Source organism: Cannabis sativa, chromosome X, assembly GCF_029168945.1.
Source record: "Cannabis sativa cultivar Pink pepper isolate KNU-18-1 chromosome X, ASM2916894v1, whole genome shotgun sequence".
Classification (NCBI taxonomy): Eukaryota; Viridiplantae; Streptophyta; class Magnoliopsida; order Rosales; family Cannabaceae; genus Cannabis; species Cannabis sativa.
This window is the reverse complement of record NC_083610.1, coordinates 16262924-16287592: the sequence shown is the minus strand read 5'-3', so window position 1 is coordinate 16287592 and position 24669 is coordinate 16262924. Positions and strand designations below refer to the sequence as shown.

The 24669-nt window shown below is 35.5% G+C and overlaps 3 protein-coding genes across 3 annotated transcripts in view; 1 reads left to right on the top strand and 2 right to left on the bottom strand.

The window, feature by feature from the left end:
* Window positions 1-1758: 1758 nt before the first annotated feature.
* Window positions 1759-10659, bottom strand: LOC115703127 (mediator of RNA polymerase II transcription subunit 33B). The gene is made up of 12 exons (XM_030630629.2): window positions 10029-10659; window positions 9522-9632; window positions 8967-9311; window positions 8499-8818; window positions 8306-8397; window positions 7462-7822; window positions 6808-7018; window positions 4995-5109; window positions 4722-4883; window positions 3651-4314; window positions 3292-3498; window positions 1759-3091 (listed from the first exon to the last, which is right to left on the bottom strand). The coding sequence occupies exons 1-12, from the start codon at window positions 10310-10312 to the stop codon at window positions 1971-1973; spliced, it is 3993 nt and encodes a 1330-aa protein (XP_030486489.2). The 5' UTR covers window positions 10313-10659; the 3' UTR covers window positions 1759-1970.
* LOC115703200 (uncharacterized) overlaps window positions 9901-24669 on the top strand; it is a 49829-nt gene continuing 35060 nt past the window's right edge. Inside the window, exon 1 of the mRNA XM_030630721.2 lies at window positions 9901-9943. The gene's annotated coding sequence lies outside the window, so the exon portion shown is untranslated. The remainder of the gene's footprint in view (window positions 9944-24669) is intronic.
* LOC115703138 (RNA exonuclease 4) lies at window positions 16750-19441 on the bottom strand. The gene is made up of 7 exons (XM_061107094.1): window positions 19228-19441; window positions 18756-18907; window positions 18529-18662; window positions 18190-18416; window positions 17766-17972; window positions 17502-17582; window positions 16750-17243 (listed from the first exon to the last, which is right to left on the bottom strand). The coding sequence occupies exons 1-7, from the start codon at window positions 19272-19274 to the stop codon at window positions 16982-16984; spliced, it is 1110 nt and encodes a 369-aa protein (XP_060963077.1). The 5' UTR covers window positions 19275-19441; the 3' UTR covers window positions 16750-16981.

The window sequence follows — 24669 nt, the reverse complement described above, 5'->3', positions numbered from 1 at the left end:
TGTACTCAAGTCATGAGATACTGTGAACTGAGATGAGAGGAAATACACCAATTCTCTAAAGAGAGAAAGTGGTGTGTGGGTTAGAGAGAGAGTTAAAGTTTGGCACTTAGGATTTTTTAGGGTTGAAAAATATATCGTATATTGATTTGGGGCCATGATTCTTCAAGCTTCTATTCTATCAAGAGTGGTTATTAGTTTGCTACTTGTTATTTAGAGCGTGATAAACCTTCTCCTTCACATGTTTTTTCAGGATAGTGGAAGAAACTTTGGTGCCTTAACAATCTCCCCAAAGTTAAAATGTTTCGTTGGCAAATTTCAAACAATTGGATCTCATTCAAGTTTAATTTGAGCAAGCATGGTATGCTTACTGATGGCGTTTGTCCTTTGTGACATGTCTAGGAGGAGACCACTCATCATGCTTTGTTTGGATGATCTACTCTTTCAGATTGCCGAAAACTTTGTGAGTTTAATCTCGGAGACCCTTTGGTTACTTGTACTGATTTTATTAATTTTATCTACCTTTTCGTAGACATGTTACCAATTTCTCAAGTGGTTATAGCTCTTGTCATTATGTGGAGAGTTTGGTATAGGAGAAATAAAATGGTGCATAATAACTCTCTGATGTCTCCATAGTTGGTTGTCAATTAGGCCTATAATTTTTTGTGTGATTATCAAAAGCCTCCTTAGAGTCTAAAAGGGTTTGATCAAGGTCGCTCGTGTCTTCTTCTTCTCCTCTCATTGTGCCTCGTTGGGTATCCCCTTTTGGCGAGTTTTCTAAGGTCAACATTGATGCAGCTTTAGATGTGGCGGGAGGTTTTTGTTGTATGAGTATGATTATTCGTGATACTCATGGAGTTGTCTTTATCTCAGCTATTTAGCACATGATTGAACATTTTCAGGCTGAAGTTGTTAAAGCTCTTGTTTGTCGTCATGCAACAGTCCAATGTCATTGTTTTAGTCTGGAAAATGTTCATTTTAAGACTGATTGTCTTAATATAGTTAAAAAAATTAACAATAATGTTCATTTAGACTCATCGTTAGGCTTAATTCTTCGATATATTTATTGTAATTTAGATCTCTTTAATAATGTGAGTCTGTCTCATTGTTTTAAGACATTTAATATTGTTGCACATAAGAGCGTCTCTAATGGAGATGTAAATAAGTAGTAGAAAGTTAAAATATAACTCATTTAATAAAAAGTGTGCTCCAATAGTTTGCTAAAAAGTGATGTAAATTTAGCTGATAGCAAATTTTGTGCCAAATTTGACACAACATTTAAAATTTACACCACAATAAATGCACTACTTTTTTATTTATATTTATGTCATTTGTATTATTTTATTAGTATATTTAATTATAATATTAAATTATAAAACATTTATATTACTTTTTTACTTACATATTAAAATAATAATAAAATTGATAATAAAATTATTAGTTTTTACTTTTTTAATAAAATATTAATTAGATATTAAATTTTATATCAAAATTTTTTAATTATACATTGAGCACAAAGCTAAAATTTGATGTAAATTCACGACAAAATTACTTTTTATGTCAAATATAGTACAATTTTTACATCTCCCGTTGGAGATGATCTAATCTTATTAAGTTTGTTTTACCTACAGCAACTAGTAAAGTAGGGTGGCAGCCATGAATTTTTAATGATATCCCCCTCTCCCTCCTTTTTTTTTAGAGCCCTTGCTCTTTAGGTTGGAGTTTTGAGATTTTTCTTCCAAAAAAATCATACAATGAAGGTGAATAATAATTGTCACGCAGGATTGATTTAAAGAATATTTCAATAATTATTCCAATAAACATGTTTAACCTGAACCTGATTAAAATTTACATGAGCTAAATTTCGGAAGAGAAAAAAGATCCTAAGGAGGATATAACAAAACAAACTACACTTACGTACGTGTTAATAAATCAATGTTTCATGCTATATAGCCTACCGTCCATCTAAAAGCTCAAAAGTCGCTCTCGATAACCAGTTCAGCTGCAGCCCCCATTGCTCCAACACCGCCCAGCCCCAACACGGCCAAAGCCAATTCTTCCTCATTCCATTGTCTCAAACCCTTGCTTAGCCTCTTCAGTATATCCACATCGATTTCCATCATCCAATTCTTCGTGCACCCCACCATTAAACTCAGCAACCCTGACACATATGCTCGCCAAGTAGCCCAATCGCAACCCAATGAGATGTTCCCAGCTAGTGCGCTTGCGAGAAAATCTAAGTGGGCTCCGAGAATCATTGATCTACGTTTTGAAGTGGGTGATACTGGGTCGATTCCCCATGCAAATGTACCAGAGAGCACAGCAAAATATGCAAGTGCATATCCCCCGAGAACAGATAATGTGCATCCTGTTTCTTGGTTTTCTGGCTCTGATGATCCTTGTGCTGCTATAAACCATGAGGGTAAGGTTTCTTTGATCAAACATTGAATTAAGCTGGGCCCGCCAGTGATCCAAACCAATGAAGCTCCAAGAGATGCTGCAAGCTTGATGCGTGACATAGCTGTGGCTAAAGAAACCTGCCCATATCTCAAACCGTTTTTGGTCTTCTTCAACTTTTCTACTTTTTCTTTTGGTAGTCCACAACTTACAATCTCTTTAACTGAGAACATGAGAAGTGAAACTATCTCCTCTGTCAAGAACATAACATCTCTAACTGAGCGATGTACACGCAAGTAAAGAAACCCTGGGGCAACTGGTGATATGCCACCTGAGAAAGAACCAAGGCCATGGCCAAGAAGGGAACCCACCCCACCATTGCTGTGAATATGATAGGAACTTAGACCGAGCGTGGACGAAAAGCAGCTCTTAAGAAGTTGAACAACAGCATCACTGTTATGGTGGAAGACTGCTTGCGAAGCAGAGAACATCAGGAAGTCACTCCAACGCTTTACCTTTTGTGACCATAATGAGGCAATAATGGGCATGCATGGCCAAGGGCAACCTGTAGCTAGGGAATTTGTAGCTGGCCCAATTAACTGGAGGGCCCGTTCGGAAGCTTTATCAAGTTTATAAGTTATTGTAAGACTTATTAAGGCAGCTAAGGGTAACGGAAGTGTGGCTGGAGAGCTTCCTCCTGCAAGTAATAAGATGAGAAGTTTAGTGTTAGCTAATTGATTCTGACAAATTTTCAGCATTAAGATTTCAACAGACTGCAACTTCACTCGAGAATGTTGGAAACTGTCCCACATCAGTACTTATTTTATTTTCTATTTAATAACAGACATTTTAACAAAATTAAAATTGCAGAGCTCAGCTACATGAAAGTGAGAGTACCAACAGAGAGGCTTGGGACATCAACACCAGTGGCAGCAAGCATTTTTTTAATCTGCTGCTCTACGGCGGACAAGTTTGCAGCAGGGCTTGGCCAATCAGTTCCATTCATGTAGGCTGGCTTCCATATCCCCCTTGTTACTTCAGCTGAAAAATAGCTTAAGATAGTTGCTAAAGTAGCAGGAAGGTAATCAGCAAGATCCTTCAGTCCTGAGAAAGTAGGAAACAGATCAACATCCCATAAATTTAAAAAACAATAAACATTCAACAAAGCAACCCTTTAAAATGGCTAATAGAAATCAATTTTGAAAGACTACTACAACCACCCCCACACCCCCAATGTTTTTTTTTTTTTGACAAACCTGTAGCTAGTTCACGGGGAGAGAGTCGTCCATGAGCACAAGCTGTAAGAGCAGCATCAAGCACAAAAGGCGTTGCTTCCAAGATATCCCAAGCAGGCACTTTGAGTCTAATTGAGGAGTCATCAGGCCCCGAGATTGATGAAGTACTGCTTCCTGAAGTTGTAGGGGTTAATGGTTGACTGCCTCTACTTATTTTTCTGAACATCATACTTAGGAGTGCATCAACAATTTGATGAACAGGGGTCCCAGGTACAAGTCCAGAGAGTGTAGAACAAATACATTTTTGATGCTGCTGGTACCAGAGTTTTAATCTTGGAAAAGAGTCCAATATTATAGGTTCAGTAGAAAAGGTGATAAGTTTAGAAATTCTCCTGCTTGTAATTCGATCTTTGGCTGATGTTCCAACAGATGCTAAACGAGCATTTCGAATCAATAAGAGGTATTCAGGACTCAGTTGGGATCCCATTGTCGTCCTCGCATCTCCCATCACATGTTCTAGAGGTGCATGATCAAATCGCCATGATCTCAGTAGAAGTGTGAATGCATTTGAGAAAACTGCATGACAAGAAAGTTCTTCCCCTGTCGGAAGAGTCCTTGAGATGTTGGGAACACTAGACCCAAAAACCTCACAAATTGGTATCAATGCTCCTGCAAGTAGTGGAACCTGACAATAAATACAAGTAAAATTTAAAGGTTTAAAAACTTCATTCTCAACTACGCTTTATTACTTTATATGGCAGAAAGGTCTCCTAAAGAGCAAAAAGAACAAGTTTCTTCAGGACTTGAAGTCTCAAATGATAATTACCATGTCAATTCAAAAAACAAGGAGAATGAATTTTCTTCCGTTGCAAAATTATGAAACAAGACTGGTAAACCTACTACCCCGTAATGCCAAGGCAAAAGACTAAACTCATGTCCTTGACATCCTGTCTAAGAAACCAACTGTAGTTTAATTTTATTTATTTATTTTACAGAGGATATATCATTTCTAACTTTGTTTACAATCGATTTTTAGCTTACGACAACATTTAAGTGCGGATATCAGCAAGAGAATTTCTAACTATAACCTACCAAGCCATGCAAGGAGAAGATTTGTACACAATCTATTGACGATGTCCCAACCAGAAGAACATTGAAGAGTGGGGCATGGCTGATCAAATGACTCTCACTTCCTGAGTAATCTGCAGGAACCGGAGGTGATAATAATCCTATGATAAAAAGACACACATTTTCCTGCAAAAAATAAAAAGTATATACATTAGTAACTTTAGAGAACTAGCTAAAAAGTGGGAGATTAGATTTAAGTTGTCTGCCTTTTTCATTAGTAAACAAAATCACCAAGACCTGAATACTCCAACCACGAAAAAGAGATGCCCCACAAAGAATGTTAGCAGCCGATATCTTCTCATCATCTGAACCATTCAATGCAATCTCATATATTTTCTCAATCTCTGCTAAGCTTCCATCAAATCCATGAGCTTAAATTCAGTTGCCATAGTATTGGGTATATTTACGAAGTTAAAAAAAAACACACACACACACATCTCAAAGACCTGGCTTCAATAAAAAGAAGGGTGTAACTGAGATGATGGCTATCATGGTCAAGAAATATTATAGAAAAACACCAGTTCAATAAATATTACAAAAATACACCCGTTCAATAAATAGGAAAACACATTTATTCATATAGCATCACCCCATTTAGTTCCTATTATTAGGTTTGAATTATACAAATTTTTTTAAAGAAAAAATAGAGTATTAAATTCTATTAGATATTGGGTATACTAACTAAGCCTAAAATTTTACAAATAGAATTAAAGATTTAAAAGAGTACAATTTAGTCATTTTACTTGAGATAAATATGTAAACATAACCCCCCTTATTATATTTAGTAAGCTTTTGTTTATTTCTTTAAATTGGGTTCTACAATATTGATAGAAAAAATATATATATCACCATATGTAATGATTTTTTTCCCTAACCATTTATCTTGATTAGATCATAATCTAATGGTGGCTGTTTTCTTTAGTTGGATGTTTAAAAAAATACCAAGTACACATGATTCAAAAATGTATTACAATAATTAATCTTTTGTTTTGTTTGAAACTAAGATCCCACCTAGCCCTACCATATTTGGGGACTAGAAAAACTACAGCAATTGCTCTTTAGATACTTAGAAGTTAGAAGGGAGTTGAACCTCTCACTTTGTGAGAGCAATTAATTATTCATTCACTTTCTCTCCTAAGAATACAATTTTTTTCTTTTCAACTGAGGAATTCAATTTTTTTTCTAAAACCTTACTTTCTAGATATAGTAGAAACTAAAGACATAGTATAACTTCAATTTTTCTTAAGAGTAATTTGTGGCATAAATACCTAAGTTTAACTCCCAGTTGCAAATAAATACCCAAGTTTAATTTTTGGCAGTAATAATACTTAAGTTATAATTCTAAAACTTCGGTAGGTACCTGACTGTTAAGTGTTAATTAAATTATCACGTAACAATCCTTGATAGGTCAAGTTCATTAATTTTTTTTTTAAAAAGAATTAAATATACCAATAAGAAAATGACAGGATAATGTCTTGACATTTAACGGTCAGGTACCTATAGAATTCCAGAAATATAACTTAGGCATTATTACCGCCAAAGATTAAACTTAGGTATTTATTTTCAACCAGAAGTTAAACTTAGATATTTATGCCGCAAATTACTCTTTTCTTTTCACCCAAAATATATACATATTACAAATTCTCATTTTCTATAATCATACTAATAAAAAATATTTGTCGCAGAGTAGGTATCTACGGTACAACTAAAAATTGATCTTAGGTACTTTTGTCGTCAAAAAATAAAATTGTGTAACGTGCAACCTTCCAGTGAAACGAAAGTATTTTTGCCACAAATATGCTAAATGAAATTCTTAAGGTTAGTTAAATGTTTATTTCATATCATATTATAGATGAATATCATAATCACTCTAATGATACAAATTTTACATTTAGCCTTGGAAAAAGGAGATTTAGAAAAGTCTGTTCAAAATCAGCCATGCATGCAAGGTTGGTTCAAAAACGTGGTATCAACAAAATAAAGTAATTACTCCACCATTACAGATTCTCTAGAGAAAAAAAGGATTTAACTAAAGACAAAAGGAGCATACCTAGAAGCTGGAGTTGCAATCAAAGCATTAACGAGTGGTGGAGTTAGAGGGGACCCCTTCACCACAGCTCCCCAGCCAGTCACTTGGCCAGGCATATTTCGAGGCAAATGATTGCTGCCTGCATTAACATAGCCTGGCCAGAAGTATGCTGAAGTGTCTAGTAGATTCCTAGCAATGCAAGCCTCAACAATTAGATGTCTCATGTTGCCAACTGCAAGACAGAACAATACGTTAGGATAACAAAAGATAAATAAATAACAAAAACAGAAAGGCTGGCAAGTGTCCAAGGAAAGAGCTTGCTGCTCTATAACCACACAGACACTAAGGGAAAATAGAAAGGAAGGAGCTCCTTCCACAAATTCTAGTGAATAGAAAACACTAAATATAGCAGGGATACAATCAGCAAATCTAAGCTGACACCGAAATCAGGAAATAGAGAATAGCAGATTGTTAAAATAAAACAAACCACTGGACAAGTCAAATTAATTTATTTATAAAGGGAAAAAAGTAACTTTGAAATTTATAGATTGATAAACAAAACATAGATGAAAGAGAAACATAGAAACTAGTGCACCAGGTGCCAAAGAAAAGCATCCCCGTATATGAACAGAAGTTTTAAAAAAATGTAATGTATTTCAACATACAATTACTTACTACAATTTATTGGCATGTCATTCCCACCACTGCAGTCGTAATACCCATTGCTGACAGTAAGACCCGAAATGGACATCATTGCTTTGGCTGCGGCCTGATTGGCAGCCAAAGTAACAGATTGAGGTGGAGTCAATAAGCCCTCATAATCACCTAGCAATTGTAAGCTGGTAACTAAATCCTTGCGACGCTGTCCAAAAGACTGTTTGTCTATCCTTTGATTAGTAGAGCATTGTTCAGCTTCCTCCATCTCTTCACTTTCCTCTTCCTCAACAATGTTAGTGACCGCAAGCGTTGAAATAGACAATAACATGCATAAGCAGGTATCAAGACGAGGCACAGGACCTTCTCTAGGATCCCTTTCCTAAAAAAAATGAAAAAAAGCAAAGCAGATCAATGTTTATCTTGAAATTGAACTAAAAAAAAACTAAAGAAAAAATTAAAAATTAAACATTCCCATTTTTTCCATACGCAATACTTGATTTTCAGGCTTATAAGAGAACCATTAAGCATGATTTTATATACAAATATATGTATATAAAGGAAAAGCTGTGCAAGCCACATGGGTATGGTTGTACATGAGCCAAGTCTAAAACGTTTGCTTGTTCAAGTAAAAATGACGGCAGGACACTTGCCTAAATTTAATTGCTATTTGTGCAAAACAAAAAATTGTCTGCAGTTCATGTGCCAAAGCTCCACCAAACTATTCATTTACAAACAACTGACACCAAAAACATCAAATGTGATGCTCATGTGCATAGAGACAAACAGACTAAATTGTCTAGTCTCGAGTAAAATTAACATCATCATAAAATCAACAGTGAAGACAACTTGCTATAATTCTCACCCTTTGGATTAGGCGAAGTGCTGATATCCACAAACCTAAAAATGTATTATGCCATGTGGCACCATTAACTACCTGCAACGCCTTTACCAAGCCTGCAAGAAGAATATTGTTTCAAAACACTGATTTGTATTTATAATCAACAGTTTATTCAGTCCACGTATTAACAATATGGAATGTTTAAATTGACTCGCACCAATGAGAGTGTCAACAGCACTTGTAGCTGCCACTTGTGACCCGTCCATAGCATCTTCAAGAAATAAATCAACGGGAAGCCAAAAGGAGGAAGAAGTAGCTCCATGAGATTGCTGAGCAGAATATAGTGTAGTTCCAGAGGCCAAGACTGCATGAAAATCATGCTGTGATATTGTTTTGCATTCACGAGTAAGTAACCTACGAGTATCAGATGTCAATTGTGTAAAGACATCGGGAGTTATGTGTTTTAAACTCCGCAAAACTGATGAATTTGCTTCAAGAAACTGCATCCGCTGAATGAAAGATCCCCAGTGCGATGGTCTAAAGCAAAAATCGGGTTATAAAAATATAGCAAGCTACTCAATGTAACTACAAAAATTATTCTAAATATACAAACATGTAGCAGAATAAAGCCTAGCATGCATGGAGAGTTAAAAGAAAATGTGTGGTAAGTATCTAGGGTTCTTACATGTTTCTACGAGCCAAGTACAAAAGCCTAGAGGTGACTTTGTTTTTAAGAAACTCTACAATAATCTCAATAGCCATTGTAGTATTTGCTTTGTGCAAGACTTCACTGTCACTTCTTTTCTCAAAAAAGCAATCTTGACCATCTATTTCCATATCCTGTGGCCTGGTTGGCCATCTAGATTTCTTTTCAGGGGTGAGTTCCAGCAACCCTTCATCATCTAATGCTGCATCGACTAACTGCCAAACCATTGAAAAGACAAATTCAACAACCAGAACCCCTGGTTCAGCAACTTGAAGACCAAATAACTGGGAAAGATGTAGAGCTTCATCAATGGACTTCATGATCCTGCAAACACATAAAATAAAAAATGAAACCAATAGAAAAGTTACTAATTTTTTCTTTAAGCAAAAAAACAGCATCTTTAACTTTATTTTTTATGAAAAGACAATTAGGTTGAATGGTAAACCCCTCTGAGCAAGGAGGTCAAACAATAAACACAATTTCTTTTCTATTTTGTAAGAAACAACAAAACGATATCCTATTTCTAACCCTTACTTTTGATTATAAAGTCCACTTGTTTGAGAGGTGAATGAAAATGAATGTCTCTTAAGAAGCTCCATGTAAAGCCTGTAAGCCGTGGGATGGAGCTGTCGATTTGGAATGACCCTTTACAGAACAAACAAAGTATAAGATATCAATAGTAACCAATCAATAATAAGTGAAGAAAAAGCAAACCCTTCAAAGATTTTGATAAACTATGCCACAAGACATCCGAATCTCAGTTGTAATTGACTAAGAAAATAAACGCCATTACAATACAATGCATCATATATATAGATAGATAGATGAATTTGCTTTCCACGAAGTACAGAAGCCAACTCTTTTAGAGAATTTGACAAACTCCATGTCAATGCACCACAAAAACAAATTTTTCTTCCAAAAAAAAAAAAAAGAAAAAGAAAAAAAGGAGCTGCATGGTCAAGTTAAAGGAAGAGTCAGAGACAGACCCATTCATCAGTGGTCCCATAAATTTGGTGGGAAAAAGGAGAGAAGTGGGGATACCTTGCGGAAAGAAGAGCAAGGACGAGGATGGGAGGGACGATCATAGCAGTCAAAGCTTTCTCGAGGAACTTCCACGTGATGGGCACGTGATTAGCCCAGCAGATGTGAGAAACCAGGAGGTGAGCAAGTTCAACGGAGGGCAAAGGAACCCCAGCCGACTTAAGGTTCGAACTCATTTGCGTTGCCCAGAGATGAGGATCGATGTTCCTTTCTTGAGCTGACTTGGTGATTTCCAGCACGGTGTCCCACAGATGACTCGTCGGTTTCTGTACGGACACCGCCATGGCCCCTAGTTTCTCTCTCTCTCTCTCTCTATAAAGACCAAAACTTTACTCTATTACTTCTCCTTCTTCCTCCTCAACGAGGTTGAGGGAGACCTTAGAATCTGAGAACTCGCCACTACTTCTTCTACTGCTACTCGAATGGAAATGGAAAATGGAAGAGTAAAAAGAGGGAAATAGCCAATCGAATTTGCTTTATTTATGCTTTTATTTTTTTATTATTTTTTTTTTCACTTCTTCAGAAAAAAAGATTTGGGATTTTGTGAGGGGAATAATTTTTATATTATACAAAAAAAAAAAAAAAAAAAAAAAAAAAAAAAAGTCAGTCTAGAGGGGCATTCCATTGTCTATGCCTGAAAATTGGTTTGAATTGTGAAGAAGATCTTAGCAAAAATAATAATAATTATATTGAAGAAGCCTATAATAGTTAATAGGTGTCGTTTTCTTTACTTTTACTACCTTAACCTAAATTTTCTTTTTCTTGTACAAAAAAACAAAGCCTAATATACTAATTGATTGATTTTCTTCTTTTAAAATTTGTGTAGTTTGCCGTTAATAATCCAAATTTACACCACTTAAGATTCACTTTTTTATTTATTCTTAGTGATTTATTGTTGCCTCATGATAGATTGTCGGTGCAGTCTATTCCTGTTCTGTCTCGACCAACGATAGATACCTTAAACTGGTCGCTTGATCTTTCTGGGTTGTATTCAGTGAAGAGTGCATATAAGCTTCTCCAACAACTTAGTGGTGAGTTTGGGTTGGATGTTTCAGTCGAAGACAAGTTTTGGAGGAAGCTGTGGAAGCGAAAAACCCCACCGAAAATAAAAAATCTGTTATTGCGTGCAACAAAAAGTTGTCTCCCAACAATGACCCAGCTGCAATCGAAAAAAGTACATGTGAATTCCACTTGTTCGGTCTGCAATATGGCTCCGGAAACCATTGAACATGCTCTTTTATTTTGTCCAGTTGCATCAGCTGTGTGAGATCGGGTGGGTATTGGCACGATATTGCAGCAGGAGTTCTCTTTTTTGGGTTGGTGCATGTATCATTTTGAAATACTTGATTTGAATAATGCAAACTTGTTGGTGGCCTTGTGCTGGGCAATTTGGAATGCTAGGAATGATAAAGTTTGGCAAGACAAAGTTATGGGGATCGAAGGCATCATTGCATCTGCAACAAACTATCTTAATCAATGGCGTGTTGCTCAGAATTCAAACAATGAGTTGTTGTTCACTGGGTTCATTCCGAGGGATGGGGCTGAGCAATGGAGTGCTCCAAGTGTTAATAGTATTAAGGTGAATGTCAATGCGGCTGTGTTTAATGATTCCTCTACCTATGGAGTTGGTTTTGTGGCTAGAGATTCTAGCGGTTTCTTTGTTGAAGGCGGTACAAAGTTGTTTCATGACTCGATTTCTCCTGTGGTGGCCGAAGCAATTGGAGTCCGGGAGGCATTGAGTTGGATCAAGGATCATTCATGGCTTCATGTGACTTTAGAAACGGATTGCCTTTCAGTTGTTCAAGCTGTCCATAGTGCTATGGTTATGATTTCTTTATTTGGCAAAGTTGTTAGTGATTGTAGGAATTTGTTAAGTTCTTTGCGTAATGTTTCTTTTCATTTTGTAAAACGATCAGCAAATGTAGCGGCTCATTCCTTTGCGAGGAATATCTCACCCTGATCACCTGTTCAATTTGGACACTGTTCCAGTTGAGTTGTTGCCTAGTTTGGTAATGGAGATTTTCGTTTAATAAAATGACTTTCATTTTCAAAAAAAAAAAAAAAAAAAAAAAGTCTCACTTTTTGATATGGATAGGGTGTTATTTGTAGTTATATTTTGCACCTTAAATGTATTTGTTTACCTTATAAATAATTTTTTAAGGATAATGTGATATAATGAAGATTGTTACTTTATGAGGTAACATATATATATAATTTATATTATTAAATGAATATAATTTCTATTATTGGTATAATAGTTTTGTATTACAAAATATCTTAATACTAATGTTATTCGTGGCAGATGCTAAAAGTGATTTGGATTTCATCTTATGAGTAATGCGTGATTGTTTGATTCTGATTGTCTAAGTATAAATGATAATATCCGAATAATAAACTATATGATTATTGTTATTACTTTTCTTGTTGAGTCCTTGTGACTCACGGGTGCTATGTGGTGTAGGTAAAGGCAAAGAAAAGCTAGATCAACCATGAGGTGACAATCTTCTCCAGCAATGTACATGTTGACCATATCAGCATGTGTGCCGAGTTGCCAAGAGTTATTTTCAGGTTGTATCTGCTGCGTATTTTGATTTTATGTTTTGAATTGTCGTCGTATATAGTCTTTTTGTAAACCTTTCATAATGGGGATCCCTAGAAAACATTTTTAATGTCGTTATGATGCCCGTTTTTAATGTTTTATTTTAGTCAAGTTTTAATATTATCACGTTTTTTTTAATAATTAAATAAATCTATTAGTATTAAATTAGTTTATAAAATCACACACATGGTGTCCCTATAAATTAAAGCGTTATAACTTGGTATCAGAGCTGCCATACTTTTAAAGGTCCTAAAGACTGGTCGAATATGTACAATTGCTGTGAAGAAAGGTCGACTCATGATATAGCAAATATTTATATTATTTGCTATTAGATTACCTGCCTAGACTATCATAAAGTATGTTGGGAAAGGTATCATAGTGATGATTATGATAAGAATATGTATATGGTACATGCATATTGATATTGATATCTTGATGAGTTTTAAATGCTTGAAAGATGTGGATTAAATGTGTGACACATTATACAGTAAGGGCAATCGAATAGCCTGATTAGCGAGCTGTCTGGGCTCGGGACAAATGGTAAGGAAGAGAATCCTTTATTGCTGCAATACGGGAAACATGTAAATTCTGCTATGCAGGATATGATTAGACAACAAGGGGAAAAAGATTCAAGATCTAAGAGAACAACATGCTCGTCTTGTGTCTATTCCTGTACCACCGACACTTCCTGTTGTACCACTGGATGCGGTGAAACTCATGGAACCAACTTACGAGCAGATCAGAAGGCAAAAACTAAATAAACCACCAATCGTGGGATGGAACTTCTAAGGTGACCAGGATAGCGGTCAATGTGAGACTAAAAAATGGCGACCTTATCCTGAGTGTTTAAGATGCAAAAATGTACCATTTGAGCCAATGTAAAGCCAAATCTTGTTTTATTGTAGAATTGCGGGTCATTTGAAAAGAATCTGCCCACAATTAAGAAAGATTGATGTTAAAATAGAAGAGTATACGGGTCCAACCCAAGTGCCGGTTATGACTCAAGGGGACTCGGGTATCGGTCCTTCGACCGACTCAAGTTAGAATTTTATGGGCAATATTATAAGTATTGTTTCGATTGATATTGATATTAAACATTATGCATTCAGTTAGAGAAATCTGAATGGACTGTGCATGTATGTTATTTAGTGGTAGCTCATTTGACAGGGTAGACAGATTAGAGGAATGACAGTATGAGTTAAATTTGATGTTATTCCCAAGCGAAACATGGGACATGAGTAGCCAATGCAGGCATCGACTTAATTGATTCAGAGAAAAGAATCTTTTTGTTTAGAAGTGATCTAGTATTGGTAAAGGTGGGACAATTTATGAGTATTGTCTGGAATCCTAGATGAATTAAAGGCAACGATTATGTGGGTTAACCTATTCACTACGAAGGGGGAAAAATGAGATCAAACGGGGCATGAGTCAAACTGTGACAGTCAGAGTCCCGTGATCTATAGGAATAGACTGGGAGCTATACGATCTCACATCGCCTTGGGGAATGTCGTATATGATGATTCTGACACTATGTAGGTATGGGACTACATAGTTGTAAGGGATTTGAATGGATTGATTGGGACTACCTAAATTAGCAAGGTGTATCTTGTTTTTGGTAGCCTATCACGAAAAAAAAATTACGGTTAGTCCTTGATCTGAGGTGATGTCATTTCAGGAATGGCGAGTTCTTAGGAAGTTTTTTCAAGAAGCTTGCGAGTCAGAACAAAGCACGTTAGGAACACTCGAGTTGACCTGAAGGGTCAGTGATCAATCCAGGACGTAGCCAGAGTGACGTACCTGTATATAAAAGCCAATAGTCCGTGAAGAGAAGGCCCAATAGAAGCTTGAAGTAGGGACGTTACAAAGATAACGTATAACAGAACGTTAGGGAGAATAGTGATATCACTAAGGTAAAGAAGATTTCTTAAATTATTCATGGTGATGCAGTAATGATAGAGAATACTCTTATATTTGACCGAATGGACAATCTGTTATACGAGGTGACTATTGAAATTACAAAAAAATATTGTCTTATTAAGTAATGATGAACATGTATGCTCATCCAGAATGGGAAAAGCTTATGAACTAAGATGCAATTTAATGGACATGTATTCAAGTGGTTGGTGAATATTGAATCAAAAAGTAGGTTGTTTATTAAACAATGAAATATATAATTGAGTGTAAAATAAGTTTTAGAGTAGTTAACCAAGTATGAAGATAGTGTGATTGCACTTTGGATAAATGGTTGCTAAAATCTTTTCAAACCCATAGAAAAATGAAGTTGTGGTTGTGGAGAATCGTTGGGTTTCAGTTTGTCAGACTCGAAAAAAAAATTGCAGACACTCCTAGTTTTTCACTCGCAGTTCTTTTGAAAAAAGTATTGGAAACCACGAGAACTAGTCATCAGGTCTGTTGGTCTCTCTCAACACTCTCTCCTCCTTCTACGTAAATAAACACCTCATTTTTGCTGCAATCTTTGATCTACAATCGATCTCTCTCCATCAACCAAAAGTATCTTTAAGCCTTCGTCGCTGCTCAGAATGCCTTGGATTGCGTCGAGGTCGAGGTCGAGGTCGATGCACTCGCCGATGATTGCGACAAGATTGCCAAGGCTCTCTCCACTTGTACTACTTCTACAAGCAACATCGGTTCCACCACCAAACACCTCAAGTGGGAGCTGGATGTCAACAATGATGAGATCCTTCGTGATTATCAGCTCTCCAATGATGAGATCACTTCTCTTAGAATGATGCATGAAGAGAAATATGAAGGGATTTAATTGACTGCGAGAATTTTGGAAAGCAAATTAAATATGGTATTTCAAAATATTTTAACCAAAATATGGTATATATTAACCCATAAAAAGGTAAAGATTGTTAAAAATCCATAGCTCAAATGAATTAAAAAACTATGTCATAAAAAAATAAATTTTTCCTATAATTTATGTAATTTCTACTAATAAATAATTTAAAATTAATTTATAGATAAAAAATAATTAAATTTAACGTGTATGCTACATTATTCTCATTATAGGATATATGAGTTTTTATACCACATACTGAAAATTTTCATTTTATTTTGTATGGTGGGGTGGAATTTTTTTTCAAAAATACTATGCATTTTTTTATACTGTGTACTGTGTTAAATTTTCATTGTTGTTCTAATGGTTGTTTTTTAATTGTTCAACTGTTGTTTTTAATTGTTCTATTTTATTGTTTTACAATTGTTTTATAAAAAGATGACACTAAAATTGTAAACTCTTGCCTAAAAGCAAATATTTTTCTAAAAAGCCCTAGGATATAAGATAAGGTCTTGCTTATAGTTGCAATCGGCCCTACTTGCTTATACTTTTTACGTGTGTCTTAAAATTTGAACCACTAAATTAGATATAATCCTTAAGAGTTTGAGGTATTATTTAGTCGTAATATTTATGAGATTACAAATAATGTTGTGCATGCTCTTAAGGGTGTGCATAAATCAATCCAATCCAATGAGAATCGATCGATCCAATTACAATCGATCGTCGAAATTGGATGTCCAATTGTGATCGGATCGAATTGGATGTTAATTTTAAATATCAAATTGGATCGGATCGGATGTTGGATGGGGTGTCCAAAACTCCAATACATCCAACATCCAATCAAACTAATCAGTATTTTCATTTACTTTGAATGAGTAATTAGATTTTATATTGTTATAAATAAAATATATATGTATATATAAAAATTAACATTAAAATTTAATTCTTTTTTTCTTGGATTGGATTGATCGAATGCATACTGGACCTAAAATATTAGATGGATCCGATCCAATCTAAAAAAACTAGGTCTAAAATATTGGATAAAACCGAATTAAACCAATAAATATATATGAAATACATCTAACGGATAGAATCGATCTAATGTTGGATCGATTAGATGACTAAAATTAATTGAATCAGATTGAATGGTAAAATCTAACATTCAATATACAATTGGATCGGATCTGGATAGGCCTAAAAATATTGGATGTGGTCCAATGAACACCCTATGTACTCTTATTTATGGCACAAATACAAAAAATGCTGTTCTTTTCCACCTATCCTATATGGAAGATGTATAAAATTTAAATCATAGAAGAGAGTTTTAACTCAAAAGTCAAAACCAATGCAATGCGATGGTTAAAGGAAGGGAACCACACAATGTGTATTTACAAACTCTATACACTACAAATAAAATTAAATAAAAGTCACCAGCATTACAAGATCTGTAATATCCTAATGATATTTAATTTGGCGTTAATCTGAGCCAAAACAAAACTTGAGTAACTAACCTCAAGAGTTCATCATATATCTTCCTATGGATAGAGTAAGAGTTCAGTTGGTATTTGCATTCTGCCTTTGATCTAGGCACCAGCACGTGTAGTTGGATGTGGACATTTGATAAAGCTCATCTGGTGTCATCGTCTCCAGTTCTTTGGTCCATGAACTCAGATCAACTCTGAAGCTTTCGGTACGGTGAACAGAAAATGATGCCTCAATGCTCTCTTCGTGGTTTAAATCACGCATTCTTTTGTAAAGTCTCATTACAGACACACAATCTTCGTATGGATCGTGCGTGCCAGATTGAATATCATACCTGGAAAGCCAAGAAAGAGAGGCACTTGAACCACAGCACTTTGCATTTGCTTAATGCATCAGCTTATTACTAGTGACTCAAAAAACCAATGCAATGCAATGATTGAGGATATAGAACAATGGAGATTAAAATTGATTTCTTCTTTTGTTAAGAAGAAGAAGAAAAGATTCACGTGAAGTTAATTGAAAAAGCACATTAAAGTTGTTCCATAATCAACAAAAATAACAACCAAAAGAAGTTGAGTTTCATAGAACTTGCCCCAGATATGTTCGTGTGAGGTACTTCAGAGAGTGGCTAACCAGGTTCGTTTTCATCAATGGTCGATAGTTTGCAGTATCCCTGTGTATAAAATAAGTATCCGTTAGACAAGAAAATGCCAATTTCAGGCAACAACACAAATATGTACTAGAAGCTTATAACAACACATGATCATATTGGTGCAAGCTTAGCTTACCTACAAACATCTGTAAGATAAATTACTGCCCATAACTTTTTAATTAGAGAGTCGTAATGCTGAAATACCTTAGCAAGTGATCAGGATAATTCATTCTCAAGCAATCCAAATCATGCTTTATACTATGTCCCACAAGAAGTCTGGCTTTAGCACCATCCGACCATTCACTCCCAGTAGACTCTCCATTGTACAGAATTTGTGAAATCTTTTCTTGCACTTCTTTTAGTGGCATGGCATTACTCAGATGCTCTTCTGTTAATCCAGTTACTTCATATCTGTAACCATTAGGGATTTATGTGAGTATTCAGCACACAATGGAATTGCCCAAAAACTACCTAAGAGGAGTAGCTCAAATGGTCAGGCATCAGAGTTCGAGTCCCTTCTGGGTACCCTCTACATAGAAATTGCTAGAGTTTATCCTAGTTTCAAACAAAAAGGAATTTCCCAATAAACTCGTTAGAAAGAAAGCAGCATAATCAACAACACAAGTACCTGTAATTAGTGACAGAAATTAGAGGATGCACGTAAGCATGAAACAGCAAATTCTCATCTTCATCAATGAGGCAGACTCTAGCACAGACGTCGAGTGTTCCATCATCTCCACCTCCTACCATTTCACAGTCTAAAGCTACCGCTTTAGAACCACTTCCAATTAGGTTTACATCATTAGAGTTTGAAACCTCAATCTGAGATTCTGCATCCGACTTCTTAGTAGTGCCCTGAAATGATTAAGTACATGTCCAGTAAAGTCAATAGACTTAACAATACTAGAACAATGAATCAACAGATAAAAAAGTTATCCCAGAGGAGTTTGTATACTGGAAGGCTTACTAAAGGAACAGGTGCAGATAGGCAACAAATTTTCTTATGGTCATTGAGAGAAGTGAGGCTATCACAGATTTTGAGGCATAGATTGCAACCCCGTTCGGAATAAATTGTTGAACAATTTGACTTTGGCAATGGACCTAAATGAGAGAATTTTATCAATGAAAAGCAATGCAAAAGACAATACAACAATATGATTCAAAAGAAACATTTGATTATATTTATATTCCCACCAGTGAGATGTTCCCTGAGTGATTCAAAAGACTTGCAATGCTTTTTACACACCCCACATCTAGGTTGATGAACAGAGTGGAATGAACACTTCATGTGCTCAACTAAATGTTCCTTTTTCTTAAATTGCTTGTAGCATGCAGAGCATTTGTGCCTGGAAAATATGGTTCAATATAGTTTCAAATAAAATATGATTTCAGGGTAGGCCACCAAATAAAGAAATGACAAATAAAATTTTCCCTAAATAAAAAAAAAAAAAAAAAAAAAAAAAAAAACACTCAGGGTTGTATTACAAGTAAACGCAACTAGATCTAATACCCATTTATGAAAACTTAAGAAAATTACTACTTAGAGATTACCAGCATCTCAAACACCCATAAACCCCAGTAGGAAATATCAAGAAATGATTCAGCTCAAAATTTGCAGATATGGAAGAGAGAGAGAGAGAGAGAGAGAGAGAGAGAGGAGCCGGACCTGGTCGACGGAGCTTTGAGAAGGTCTGGGTCGGAGTCCACTTCCATGGATGTTAAAGTAGACTCGGACAGTAGTGACTGGTCAATGAAGCTTTTAAAACTTGGCGGGAAATAGCTCTCACAGAGAGAAAGAGAGTTCGCGATCGCTGTGGCCTTTTAGAGTAGAAGTTGAAAACTGTCTTCTCTTTCTCCTCCGGAACCACAGTAACGTAAGCTCCATTAATATTAAAATTATTTAAGGATTTTTTTTATTTTTTAACTCTAAAATAGTTTATTTTTTCAATTTTTTTTATAGAAATCTACATAACAATCCATATAGCAATTAACAAAGAAATCTGAATTGCAACCAAAATTTATATAGCAATTCATGGGAGGAACCCAAACTATCCATTTTTTTAAAAAAATATATATATTAGGAAAATTCTATAATGCACCCGTTAAAATAGATATATTGATGCACCCCTATATGTTTTAGCATCCGAAATAATTTTTTAGTCAAATTTTTTCTCATGGTCATGTACGTTACAGTTATTTAAGACATCCTGCAAAATTTTAAGAAATTCGGAAAAGTTTAACACGCCGAAAACTATGTTCAAACAGTGTGTTGCACGCGTGACTATTTTATTTTATACGCGTGTAAAATAGACTGTTTGAACATTATTTTCTATATTGTAAATTATTCCGAATTTTTTAAAATTTTGTAGGATATCTTAAATAGCTATAACGTATATGAATATGAAAAAAAATTAGACTAAAAAATTCTTCTGGATGCCGAAACAAGTTAAGGGTGCATCAGTACATCCCTTTTAAGGGGGTACATTGTAGAATCACCCTATATATTATATGGAGTAATTCTCTATTTTTTTTTTCAACTCACAAAATTATAAAAAAATACCCCAATATTTTTTTTTTAAAAAAAAAAAACTCAAATTAATTTTAAAAAATAACTCTTAACATTTTTATAATTTATCTACATTATATTGTGTTCCAATAATTATTTTAATTTCTTTTCATTTTTTTAATTATGCATAATTTTTTTTTGTTATTCACGTTTTCAGAAAAACGACATGTGGCGTATTAAGATCCATGTGATCAGTGGCTCGAGCCTTCCAGCATACGAAAGCCCAGTACAAACCGGAGGCGGGCCTAAGTGCGGCTCAAGCCCATCACACTTCTAGGAGCCTCGCCCTTAGAGACGAGATCCTCCTGCTCCCGAAAGCCCTTTCAGCCTTCTAGGTGATGGAGTAGACAACGCCCTCTAGAGAGTTAAGGAGGTGCACCCGAACAAGGAAGACCAAGAGGTGCATCCGTGAGAAGAAGGAAGAGACTATACTTCCGGATCGAGCCTTTCAAAGAAGATTCTTCGTCAATGGTACTTCTATCCAACAATGAAGAAAGATTGCATTGAGTACGTTCAGAATTGTGAACAATGACAACACTATGCAAAGGTTCCACGAGCTTTGCCAATAGAAATCACTTTGATGAATAGTCCTTGGCCTTTTGCTGTTTGGGGAATCGACTTAGTGGAATCTCTACCAACTGGAAAATAAGGAGTCAAGTATGCCATAGTTTTTGTAGACTACTTCACCAAGTGAGTAGAAGCAAAACCCATGAATATAGTCACCTTGAAGAAGGCTTTGGATATCGTCATCAAAAATATAGTGTGTCGTTTCAGCCTTCCACATAAGATTGTCTCAGATAATGAGAAGCAATTCGACAGCGTGTAGTTCACAGACTTTTGTGTCTAACACGAGATTATCAAAAGCTTCTTAGTTGTGGCCAGACCATAGGAAAATAGATAAGTGGAGGTCGTAAACAAGATCTTAAAGACCACATTGAAGAAAAATTGCAGGCCTGCAAAGCCCATTGCCTGGAAGAACTTCCTAGAGTTCTCTGGGCATACCGAACCACAGAATGAACTTCAATGGGGCACACACCTTACTCAATGGCTTATAGATGGGAAGCAGGCATCCCAATTGAAAACACCATTCCTTCGCGCAGACAAGAAACTTATGACCTAACTTAGAACCACGCTTTGCTTAAAGAGTCTTTGGACTTAATCAAGGATCTCCAAGAACAGTCTCAGGTCTAACTAAAATGTATTAGGGAAATATTTCTAGGCACTTCAATGTTTAAGTTAAGGGCCGAACATTCAAAGTTGGAGATCTCGTCTTAAGAAAAGTATTCCCAGCTTCTCAGGAACTAGGAGTGGGGGTCTTCAGACCAAACTGGGAGGGACCTTACAAGATCCAACATAAAGTGGGTAATAGTACGTACCAATTGAAAAGACTGTATGGATCAAAGATTCCACAAGCTTGGAATGTGGATCACTTGCGTCAAGCATATTCTTCTATTGGTTGTATTTTTATAATTTTTCTTCTTTATGTAACGCCTCCAGGCATAATGAAATGAAATCTGAAGAATTATTCAAAAGAATGCATTATACTTTCATTTTTAAGATGCATCTTAAACAAGTGACTAGGAATTTGGAGACGTCCAAATTCTCAGCTCACTTGAGGGTAGGATATACATCTATGTACCCCTGAAAGTGTAGAATGTCCTTTCATTGTTATGTTTAAGTTATACTGATTACTTTTATTGTTAAAACTTATGGAATGTGGAAGTAGAAAACTTTGTCTGAATCTTTGACATTTTCAGTTGTTTTCTTGCCATATTCAAGCTAATTGTTCATACCTTTATGTCTTTAAAGTGGGACTAGAAAACTTTACCTGAAATTTTAAACATTTTTAGCTATTTTCTTACCACATTTTGAGAAAGATAAATTCATCACGTATCATTTTGTTTTGTTAATTAAAAATATGGGAATAGAAAGCTCGCTTGAATCTGGAAACATATTCAACACTTTTCTTACCACATTTTAAATTAGCAAACCTTGGTGTAATTGCGAATCAATATTAAACTAGTTACGGAAGAATAAAGTTTTGCCTGAAACTAGAAACTCTTAAAGCTAGAAGGAAGCCACTCTCCCACCGTACCTAAGATTAATAACTTGCTAAGTCAAGTTGGTTCGGGAGCAAAAGTGCAAACTAAAGTCTTTAAGCATGTAACCTCTAGAACTGGAACCCAATGAACCGGGAGTAAGTGTAGCCTTTTAATCACTCGGAGCCAGCAGACTAAGGTTTTCATTTCGCAAAAAGATCCTAAGTTTGGAAGATGTGAGTGTTTGGAAGAAAAAGCTAGAATCAAAAGTCCTAAGTATTAATCCTTGGAATTAAGTAGTAATAGGCTTAAAAGGTGGATTCTCTTCTCCACACTTCCTAACACGAGGGACACATAACGTGAAATTTAGAACGATCCTAACTAAATCTTAAGCCTTGGAGTTCAGGCCATTGGAACCAAGAACTCAAGACATCCAAAGTTGCCTGAAAGCAGTTATGAAAACAACAAGCACTTACGTGAGGCAAAGTGATGTAAAATTATTCAAGTAAAGGAATGAAAAAGAATCTAAAAGCTATTACAAATTGCCATGCAGTTAAGGCATTTAGAATGTCTCTACAAATACTAAAAGGGGACCAATGACCCGTAAATAAATATATATATATAAGGAAGAGAGAGGTATTTTAAAATTCTAGAATTATGCCTGATCTGACAAAGGTTGGGCAAGGTTAACCTCAATAGCAGCATCTTTGGATTTGTTATAGTCCTCAGTAGCCGGAGGTTCAGAAGATTCAGCAGTTTCTAAAGATCTGATTTCGGCTTGATAAGATTCCTTTTCTTCCCCGAGAATCTTCAAAATAGTGGGATCTTTCTTCCACAAATAGTGGAATGTGTGAATTAGAGTTTGATCCATATACCGCCTTCAATATTCTTCCACAACTTCAACAGCCTCCTAGAGAGCAACCCTCATTTTCTCTTCATTCTCATGTTAGATCTTGAGGGCTAGCCTTTCTAACTACTTGATGAAATTGGGATAATAAAATGCCAATATGCTGAATGCCCCCACAATAATGGAAGCTTTCACCTTTTACTGGCCCAAGCTTTCTCCAAATCTTGGAGTGACTTCCTCTAGACCTTCTCTACATCTAGGCTGATTTCCAATGAATTTTCCTTCCACCTCCATTCATTAGATTCATCTTTCAGATCCTTTATCTTAAGCTCATTTGCATTGACCTCAATTTGCTTTGCATTAAGATCATTGGTCCTAGCTTGAACTTGAGCATCCAAAAGTTTAGCGCGACTCAAGGCCTTATTTGCTTTATAATTGGCTATGGTGTCAACCTCAAGAATTTGTTCTTTGAAAGAGGTAGTGACTTCGTTGGCACAATGCTTAAGCTTCTCCTTAGCCTATTGGTCCGCCAAGATGAACGCCTCTTTAATCTTGGAATTTAAGTTCTTGTTCTCATTCCTAAGCTTATGCAGCTCCACCACTGCAGATTGGGCAGAGTCACACGCCCTTTCGGCAAGAACGACCATCTAGTACACCAAAAGTAAAAGAGACAAAGTGTTAGAACATATTGGTAGAAACCGAAAGTGGCAATAGATATCAAATACATAAAATGAGTCTTACCCTCGTGGCCTACTGTCTTGTAGCATGGGCTAATAAAGCAAGGTTTGTGCTAGATGCACAACCCATTTCACCGAAGTTAGCTCGCAAATGCTACTAGCAAATAAATCAATCATTTTTGCAACGAAAGGAGCAGTATCGCTTCTGACCCTCAACGCTAGATGGTTAGAAGAAAAGACACTAGATAAATCAGTCCTAATGACTAGAAAAAAGGAAAACACATAATTCAACCAAAAAGCATTAGTGCCCAGTCGGTTTCAGACAAACGTATTATAAGAAAAGATGCCCAAAATCCTACCCATATTGTAATATTTTAGAATTAATAAATAGATTAGCAACCCTAATTGAAATGGATTAATTATAGTAGAGTAATTATATTATTGTAGAATTAATTATGTGAAATTATTTGAGAATTATTGCATTCAAGACTCTATTTATCAGTTAGCGACATTTTTTCGTAATTTTGACCCGAGAAGGAAAAATCATAATTTTAATATATATTGTGCTAATGGATTATATTATTATATAGTATGTTCATATTGTCTTACTACAAGTGATTTTTTACAATTTAGCACGGTATAATCACAATCGGGTATTTTGGCTCGAACCAAATTCAGGATCCAAAATTCATGAACTTTATGATTATGGCATAATTTGAATAATATGAATATGTGAATATACATGTAGAATTATTGAATTTTCCATAAATGGGTTATAAGTGAAATATTGACCCTACAGGCAAAATGGTTTTTTGACCATCTTTTATTAGAAAAATAAAAATGCAAGTTTAGGTAAGTGTTAATTGAAATAAAAAAACCAATTTTCGGTCTTGGATTTCTCTCTAACTGACCCTCTCTCTCAACCAACTGTGTAAATTTTGATTGAATCTTGAAGAAATTGAAGAGGAAATTAGGTGTG

Coding starts and splice junctions, on each gene's coding strand:
- LOC115703127 (XM_030630629.2), bottom strand. CDS start 10,312: ATGGCGGTGTCCGTACAGAAACCGACGAGTCATCTGTGGGACACCGTG. Junction 9,633..10,028: donor CTTGCTCTTCTTTCCGCAAG/GTATCCCCACTT, acceptor TGTTCTGTAAAG/GGTCATTCCAAATCGACAGC. Junction 8,398..8,498: donor TGCTGTTGACACTCTCATTG/GTGCGAGTCAAT, acceptor TTCTTCTTGCAG/GCTTGGTAAAGGCGTTGCAG.
- LOC115703138 (XM_061107094.1), bottom strand. CDS start 19,274: ATGGAAGTGGACTCCGACCCAGACCTTCTCAAAGCTCCGTCGACCAG. Junction 18,417..18,528: donor TATCTGCACCTGTTCCTTTA/GTAAGCCTTCCA, acceptor TAATCATTTCAG/GGCACTACTAAGAAGTCGGA. Junction 17,973..18,189: donor ATTTCTGTCACTAATTACAG/GTACTTGTGTTG, acceptor TAATGGTTACAG/ATATGAAGTAACTGGATTAA.